The 9568-nt window shown below is 39.0% G+C and overlaps 1 protein-coding gene and 1 pseudogene across 2 annotated transcripts in view; both read right to left on the reverse strand.

Moving 5' to 3' along the window:
• Positions 1-4296, reverse strand: part of LOC143567898 (GDSL esterase/lipase At1g71250-like) — a 31409-nt gene extending 27113 nt beyond the window's left edge. Inside the window, exon 1 of the mRNA XM_077054180.1 lies at positions 3855-4296. Coding sequence (XP_076910295.1) covers positions 3855-4296 — 442 coding nt within the window. The remainder of the gene's footprint in view (positions 1-3854) is intronic.
• On the reverse strand, positions 3627-7328 carry LOC143567887 (protein NRT1/ PTR FAMILY 4.4-like; annotated as a pseudogene). The gene is made up of 5 exons (XR_013141482.1): positions 6749-7328; positions 6153-6370; positions 5499-5930; positions 5252-5400; positions 3627-4723 (listed from the first exon to the last, which is right to left on the reverse strand). The product of XR_013141482.1 is annotated as a protein NRT1/ PTR FAMILY 4.4-like (transcript).
• Positions 7329-9568: the final 2240 nt, after the last annotated feature.

Genomic DNA, 9568 nt, shown 5'->3' on the forward strand with positions numbered 1-9568 from the left:
TGATTCTTGGGAAGATAACTTGTTGCTCGCGCCAATCTCCTTGGATTTGCGCGCTTCTCTTTCTTGATCTTTGCCCTTGCCTTCCTCCCTCGGCTACACAGATTCTTTTGAACTTTTTGTTGGCAGAGGCTCCTTCTGGTTGTTCATTTTCTGGTCTTGGGTTTTTCACCAGGTGAGCCAGCTTGCCTGATTTCACATCTTTTTCAATTGCATCCTTCAAGTGATGGCATGCATCAGTGTTGTGTCCTGTGGACTTGTGAAACTCACAGTACTTGCCACTGTTTGATGGTCCCTTGTAGTGTAGTGGCTTGGGGCTTTTGAACTGGACATTCTCAGTGCTCAACACTTGTGAAGGCGTTTTAGTGAGGGGAGTCCATATTCTTGGCAGAGGTCTGTTAGGATCTCTGCCGCCTTCCCTCTTATCACCTTCTCCGCGATTACGAATGTCTTTTTGGGGCTGAGATAAGCTTGGTTGCGCCTGCTTTTCTGCGGGAGAAAAACTGGTTGGTTGCAACCTGGACCATACAGTGTTCTGTTTGCCCCTTCTTTCGTTGCTGCGCGGTGCCTCTGCTTGATGCCCTCTTTCTCTCGCTCTATCTTGGGCAATTTGCTTTTCATTTTTCGCGAAGACTCGCGATGCTTCCATTAGCTTGGCCCAAGTGGTTGGCATGCCATCTCTGCTTACGAGAGCTCGGCGGAGTTGATCACTGCGCGCGCCTTGTATAAAGGCCACGCGCAATAGTTGCTCAGTGATACCTCCGATTGCCAGAGACTCCTGATTGAAACGAGTTATGTAGTCTTCAATCGTTTCATCATTCCAGCGCACGCAGTGCATGATGTCATCAGGGTCGCGCGTGTGTCTGCGCTGTTGTACGAAGTGAGCTTGGAACTTTTCCAATAGTTCCTCGAACCCATCGATTTGCCCAGTAGGCAAGCTTTCGAACCAGACACGCGCCGCGCCCGTGAGGCAGCGAGCAAACATGTGACACCATGTTGGCATCGTCCAGCTTTCTAGGTTTCCAGTGTTGTAAAAACCTTGTAAGAAATCGTCTGGATCTGTTGTGCCGTCATATTTGCCCAAACCACTTGGCATCTTGGTTTTGTGCTGAATGGGGGCCTTCGCGATACGCTCAGTGAATTTTGAATGTTTCACCAAGATGGCTGGCCTGTACGGTGTGGTGACGTCCACTTGCCCTCTCACTGGTGGGCTGTATGGTGTGTACAGATCCAGATCGGCTTTGGCTCCAGGCGCCATGTTCACGTGCGCGCGGAGCTGTGAGCCTCCTGCATGAGTATCTCGCGTCTTCCTCATGCTGTGCACTTCTTCATCACTAAACTCAGCGTGTTCAGTGTGAACAGAGTGACCCTCTTCCGGCGCGCGCGCCCTTTTTGTTCCTTGAATGGTTTGCTTGTCAAACGCTAGCCTTTGTGTTAAGTCGGCTAACTTTTTCTGTTTGACCATCTCATTGTACTTGTCCATTAGACGTCGTTGCTCGTTTATGAGCCATTCTTTAGGGTCATTGGTTTCATCTTCTGGACCCATTGGGCCTTTTTGTTTCGCGCCGGTAAGATTTTGGAACGTGAGATCGTCTGGAGGAGTTTCAGTCTGGCCATGAGGAGTTGTGATGAAGGGATGGCTACTGGTGGTGCGCGTAGAATCACGCGGCACCCTCAGAAACTGCTGTCCCTCATTAACATCCTCACGCTCAATATCCTCCAGAACTTGATCGACGTTATGAACACCAGAAACCATGGTGAAAATTTCTTTAGAGAACTGATGAGATTTTGTTGCCGTTGTAACAGGTGATGGCGCCAATGAAGAAACGTGGATTGACTCACTGGTAGACGATCTACTTTCCTCGGGTGTGATTATGTTATTTCACCGATGGTTCTCTTGGATCTGGATTCTTCCACCTACAAAATGAACAGCACCGTAAACTTACCCCTCAGAAAGGGACAGAGGGGTCCTCTTTGGGGTAACCCTCCGGTGTGAGAATAAGAATTTGTAGGAGAAGATAATAATCTGACAGTAAGGAAATTGGAGTGTATTGCTTAATATAGCTGAATACTGTGTAATAGGGTGTACCTCTCCTTGTGGAGTTGATGTGGTATTTATAGTGTTAGGGTTTCCAATGATTGAGCTCAGACCCAATTAGGGCCTTGTTGGCCTCCTCCTATTGCTTCGCGCCACGTGTCCTTGGGACACCTGGTGCTTTTTCATTGATTAATTGCACATGGGTTTTGCTGAGTTGTCCACCTTTCATTGGCAGCTGTCAACATCAGCATATTCTTATTCCTTAAAAAGATACCTTCTGGAAGGTTGTCTGACGTGCACAATCAAGGTTGCCCTAATCCTGATTTGGATAAGGACGAGGTTGATTATGTGCATGTGTGATATGCGCCTATCCTGAGGATGCGCGAGGTCTTCTCTTTATTCTCACGCGCAGATGTTTCATGCGCAGATGTGATATGCACAAGCATGTGATATGCGCCACGCGCGGATGCGCCATGCGCAGATGTGATATGCGTGAGCATGTGATACGCGTGAGCATATGTGATGCGTGAGCATATGTGATGCCTGAGCATGTGATATGCATGAGCATATGTGATATGCGCCATGCGCATAGGTTTTGGCTTTGTGCCTTCATAATGTCTTGATTTCAAGCCTCTTGTCTATATCTTGTGGGTTGACCCGCCTCGCTCGGTGTCGAGGCGGGTACATACCTCGTCATAATGGAAAAAAACTTCCCCCACAAGCTGAAATTGCTGTCATGAGGACCATAGAAGGTAGTGATAAAAGAATGTTCGCTAAAAAGTTCAGGAACATGAAAACATGTCTTGTCTTACAGTTTACCCTAATTCTTTTTAGAGGAAGATGATTGGGGGACACAATCACTTTTTGTTATCCAAAATCCTAAGAATAGATGAAAAATCAAACATTTGTTAATATATTATATTTACACACACTCTAGTACAAACTGTTTTTTCTTTTTCTTTAAAAATTTTATCTTAACCAAAATCTTTTCCTTCATGTTTCACCAGATTATGGACGGGTCTTTTTAAAAAATGACATTTACCTAATATCATTTATATGAAAAGTTGCCACGCTTTTAATCCTTTACCATAACAATAATCCATTTTCTCACTTGTAGACTTTTTGTATATATGACAAGTTAGTAAAATTGTATGCAATTTTTGCAAAATTGTGTACAACATATATGAAAACAAAAAAGAGATGTGTTAATAGTAAATGCATGCATCTATAACGCATAAATAATGAACATGACCATATATAAAGTATATGGGACAGCTGAACCCCACCAAACAACCACTAACGTATGTGTTGATTCCACCCAAAATAGAAAATATATTATAACATGTACAAAGGTAATGAAAGCAAATTTGGAGACAACATCCCATTTTAACCTGTATAGTAATATCACTAAAGCATATTAGTTGATGGTTTTATACCTAACATTTTCTTATATATTGCAAATCAGAGGCAGCTAAAGCTTTCATGATGGACCCTTACATATTCAAAGTCAAACACATACACATACACATACACATACACATACACATACACATACACATACACATACACATACACATACACATACACATACACATACACATACACATACACATACACATACAACCCAACACTAATAAAGTCAAATCCCCTAAAATGGTGCACTTGGTGCTCTTTTGGTGATCACTTATCACAATAATCATCTCTAGCAAATTAAACTTTTTTTTTTAACTTTCACTAATAGTATTTATAATAATGCATAGACCGAATAAAAACTTGTTATTTTCAAGCCATGATGATGTTGTTAGCCATTGTTAATTACCCATCTCAATGTCGTTCATTGAGGACTTTGAATCCTTAGCCCCGCTAGGGCTGACTCGGCGGCCCACCAACGACGGGTTGTAACAATACCACCTTGTCCAGAAAAGGTAGTTGAAGAAGTTTATAAAACTTAGACCGGCTAACAACCAGTAGAAAAGGTCTAGTCTGTCGTTGTTAAGGTTGTTATCGCTAAGCCATCCGCCATGACCGGACCTAGAAGTGACCTTGTTCACTAGGGACACCAAAAGAGAACTTAAATAGAACCCGAATGAATACGAGCAAAATGTCATTGCTGTCAAGAAAGATTGCATGCCTTCTACTGATTGTTTATAGAAGAATTCGATTAACCCAACCGCCGTGAACATCTCAGAAACCCCAAACACAAGAAACTGCGGTGCAATCCAAAAGATTGATATGGTGTCTTTAGGATCTCTTAATGCCATTGTTCTTCGTTTGTTCTCAACGATTGCAGCTTAAACCATGGAGAATGTTGCAATGAAGAGACCAATGCCGACTCGTTGCAATGGAGAGATCCCTGACTCACGGCCTGTGATTTTGCGTGCCATGGGGACAAAAGCGGTCTCATATAAAGGGACTAGGAATACGAGCATAATATAAGGAATAGATTGTAGGGAAGCCGGTGGGATTTGGAAGTTTGTGGTTAGTTTAGTGTTCATGGAACTGCCTTGTTGAACGGAGAATGTTTGGAGTTGTGCTAATATGGTGTTGAAGATGATGGTGCAAGCGAAAATAGGAACCACCGAAAGGAGTATCTTCACTTGTTCAACTTGTGACACCGTGCATAACCTCCATGGGCTTTCGTTGCTACGAGTATCATCCTGAATCTTAATGCATGCTTTGTCCAAGAACCTGTATGAAGTTGAAACACAAAACAAACTTATAACTCGTATGTTATAACCGCTAACATAATAAAACTAGTCATATAAATTATATATATATATATATATATATATATATATATATATATATATATGGATCATTTCAGAAGTTTTTTTTACATCGAGAAGTGCGAGAAATGAAGGTGTAACTCCATTAATCCCTAATTTCACACTCTTTCTATATATATATATATATATTATATATATTCATACGATACCCCCGCCAGTACTCTGATAATCAACAATATCAGGTGATAAAAAAACCTGTGGAAACAAGATTCGAACATGAAACCTCTACTAGAGGGGAATCAATGCGTGCTTACCACTGCATCACCCCTTGTAGGTTACATGACTTACGCATAAATTATTATTAGGAAAACGGGCATCATCGTCGCCCTAAAGTAGTTAGTTGCAAACCTTTCAAAATACATTTCTACTAGTTTGTTAGCATAGTAAGTTGGTCATTGCAAGTTTGTTCCATAAGTTACATGAAAATGACCTGAACTTATCGGTATGGAGGAGGCTGCTACCGCCATGTGACTGAGTGGACACATTATGGTGTAAGACAATGGCACTTTGGCTTCCATGAAGCATCTCTAAGCTAGAAGGACAAACTTGCTTTCTCTTCGTGATTGCAGCGACGAAAACCTGAAATAGACGTGACAATAGTCGATAAACACACACGTAGAAAGAAGAGGTGAAGTAAATAATAACAGAATATAAGATATTAATTATGTTTTAATTACTTGAGCAATTGGAGTGAATATACTTCCACTAGTAGGCTTGTTTCTATAAAAGGGAGTTCCACAGAGCAAGCATATTAATCCAACAGCCATGGCTGCACTCGAAACACCGAACCCTATATCCATCCCAGAATGTGTTTGCAGCCATACCAGAACCGTTAGTGCAATGAGTTCACCGACGCAGAAAGCAAAATAGGCACAATTGAAGTAAGTTGATAGCTTTTTGGACTCCTTTTTCCGGAACTGGTCAGCTGCAAGAGAGATTATGTTTGGTTTTAAACAACCACTTCCTAGAGCCACCAGATAAACCGCTGTGAAGAATACGAACTCCTTTAGCCCATGCGCTTCTTCGCATGCGCTAGCACTAGACACCATGTCACATTTTGGTGGTCTCATTTGAGGCAGATGAGCTTGTATTGATAGCAATATAAATCCCTACAAAAACAAAACCATTACTATTCTATCAAGTTTATTATCTATTATAGCTATTATTATTATATTATTATTATTATTTTTATTTTAAGTTTCTTTGTTAGTCACTATTCATTAGTTGCTTAGTATATATTATACTTTTCATTTATTCAATACACACAAAATATATTTTTAACTACGTATTTCTTTCAGTTAATTTATATAAAAAGAAACAAGTTGACTTACAGAGAGCTAAACGAAGCCGAAAAGCAACATGGTACGATAACCTCCAAGGTACGAGTCGGAAAGGAAGCCTCCAAGGAGCGAAAGAAGAAAAACAGTGCCCACAAAGTTGGTGACAACGTTAGCGGACTTAGATAAAGGGAAATGCATCTCATTGAAAACATATGTGATGAGATTATTTCCAGCCGCAGCAATCGCCATCATCTCAAATGCTTGAAGACCTGTTTAAGTAGAAGCATTCATGACAATATTAATTCATATGATATGAAAGTTCTTGATCAAGAGAATATTAATATATATAGGGTTTGGATCAAATACAAATGAAATTAACTCGCTAAACGTGAGAATCAAGTAGAGTAATCATGCGATTACATCAGAGTAATTTTCATAGAGTAATTACATAATTACTCTACTTGTCTATATAATTACTCTACTTGATTCTCACGTTTAGCACGTTAATTTCATTTGTGCGCTAACATCCCCCCTATATATATATATATATATAGGGATGGGTTATTGTAAAAAGAGGAGTGTTTCTAAAAAGTGTAAGAAGCAATCTGGGTTATTAGATTTTGTTATATATATATATAGTTACGTACCGAGGATGGCAAGAGCAGCGCGCATGCCACCATGTTTGTTGGGCTTGCATGGCCGGTATCTCCAATCGACATAGTCATCGACACATGGTTCTTCCTTGCAACTCAACTTATTTGAACTCATCTTGTAATGAATTTAGAAGAAAGAAAATAGTTTAAGAGTTTAAGTTAAGAAGTGTGGTTGGTTGGGTACTTATAATACTATGAATGGTTAGAAGATGCATCATTGTTGTGGATCCACAATTGACCAAATCCTTGAATAATAAATTTGTTAATGGATAAAGCAAGGAGTGATGGTAACCCGATTGAGCCAGATTGAACCACGTTAAATGAACAGACGGGTACTATGTTTCTCATACTGCGCCATGTTGACTTATGGAGGTTGACATTGTATTAGTGCAAGAGTGTGGCCCACATTGAGCCCACTAAGTTTAGACTTCAAAAACACACTCGTCATCTTTAATCATAGCCCACACCATTAATTTTGTACTCACCACATACCTTTACAAAAGTATGATTCAAGAAGTCAATTGATGAAATCCTGAAAGTTGAAATTAGAAAATGTATGTAGGCCAATTGTGTGCTTGAATGTTGGAAAGATTACATGAGAAACATTAATACAAAGGGTGCATTATGGTGTTGCAAAATCAACTCCAGAATATATAGTGTCTATCCCGTTCAATACAAAATCAACTCTAAGTAAAGAATTATGAGAACTACATAATTCATTGTTTTTGTCACACCAACTTTATTAAACATAGCGCGGCATATGATCATCCTACCTAAGACCGCGGTTAATCTGGAATTCCTTAGTAGGACTCCCATTAACTAAAACAAAAGATGTGGCATAAGTCACACATGCTATAACTCAACCCATCCATATCGAACCAAATCCCTTAAAAGAGATAACGACCTCCAAGAATTTCCAGCTCAATGAATCATATGCCCTTTCGAAAACAATTTTAAAAAAGCAAAAGCTTCTTTTTCGATTTCCCATACCAATCCACTACCTCATTCATAACAAGAGGCCCATCCAAAATCTATGAACATTTACCAAAAGTTGACTTCTCAATACTTACAATGAAATCAATAACATGAGCCAACCGGTTTACCAACACCTTGGCACTCAAAGTAACAAGCTTCGAAGGAGTGTCTACTTTAGGACTCAAAGTATACAAAGATGGATATATTACATGCTTTAGGACAATAGGACTATAACCATCCTTTAAAAAATCAAAAAAAAAATCACATAATATCTTCCTACGTATATAATGTACCAGTTTTATCCTAATCAAAGGAAAAGAGAACCGGTCCAGACCTAGAAATTTATCATCACCCGATGATTAAACCGTCTCAATTAATTTAGAGAACGAATTTCCTTCTCCAAACTCCTCCCTTGTTTTGAAGTCAACTTTTTAAAACTTTGTACTTCGGTTAATATTCACCTAATCTTCAAACTTGCAGAATTTGGCTATGAAAGTAGGAAAAAAAAACATCTTTAATCTTATCCGGGTTAGTAATCCGATCACCATCAATCTTGAGAAAACAAAAGTTTAATCAACCTTAATGGATTTGATAATTACCAAATTAACATAATATGACATGAAGTATTACTAGTTCATCAATGATATTATATGCCATATGCATGTTCCTCAACACTAACATCATTAGTCACTAAATAAGTATGATTGAATCATCAAAGTGTTTATTTAAGAATCTACACCATAGATTGAAGATGGTGGAATTACAAGTCCAACTCATTGAAGATAATCTTATAAATACAAAAGGTAGTTTTATAAAGGTTTATTAAGTTTTAAATAATTTTTTTAAATATATATCATTTGAAACTCAAATAATATTTAGAAGAATAATTCCAATTACGAAATGTATTTCATTTAGTTTACCTTGAAGAGTTAACCTTGCTTAAAATGGTTAATTCAAATGCGAGAATAAAAATGTAGAGATTTTGGTTGAATAAACCGAAAAAACAAAAATACATTAAGCAATTAAGTGAAATACTTGGGGCTATGTTGCAAAGTTAAAAGATGGTGAAAAAGACACTTTGCAACATGTGAGGAATTTTAGTTGAAAACTTACATAACAAAGTGTAACATCTAGAAACTTTCTAGACAATTTTGTCAATTCATGAAAGATGAAGGGTCAAAAAGTAAAAATCGGATTTTTAAAACCATCGCGCTACGCGATGGACGGATCAAGTCCATCGCATTACGCGTAGGACTTAGGAGAAAAGCGAAAAATGGACAGTGTCGCGCTATGCGACAGACATACCCATTGGACCATCGCGATATGCGATGTCCACGTTAAGTAATCGGTGACACATATCGAACCACGTGCCACCACGTGGCAGAAATACACAGACCACATGTCACCATGTGGCAGAACGTGACAAATGGGTGGCCTCGCGATATACGACGGCCCGCTGTACACGACAGGCTCCAAAAATTTGTCTATAAAAGGGGAGCCACGACATTTCTTCTTGTATCCCAAAACACACTTTTATACACACACATTATCATGAGAAACGTGTTGACGAGCCAAGCCTGAAGTTCCAATGGTTTGATCCCACATGCACAACATAAAAGTATAAGTGTTGTCCAATCAACCTTAGGAGTTAAACTCCAAGTACCAGTGTTGAGGTAGGGGTTTCGCTTAAGTTATTTTATTATGCGGCTTAGACCATAGTTGATGGTATAGCATAAACCTTTAATAATTTTAAGTATACGTAACTTTTCATATACAAAGATTATAGTCAAAATAATGTTTCTCCGTCAATAAGAAACATAATGTTTTACATACAAAGGT

Source organism: Bidens hawaiensis, unplaced genomic scaffold (genome assembly GCF_021521415.1).
Source record: "Bidens hawaiensis isolate Kalapana, Puna unplaced genomic scaffold, B.hawaiensis_p1.1 tig00023694_1, whole genome shotgun sequence".
NCBI lineage: Eukaryota > Viridiplantae > Streptophyta > Magnoliopsida > Asterales > Asteraceae > Bidens > Bidens hawaiensis.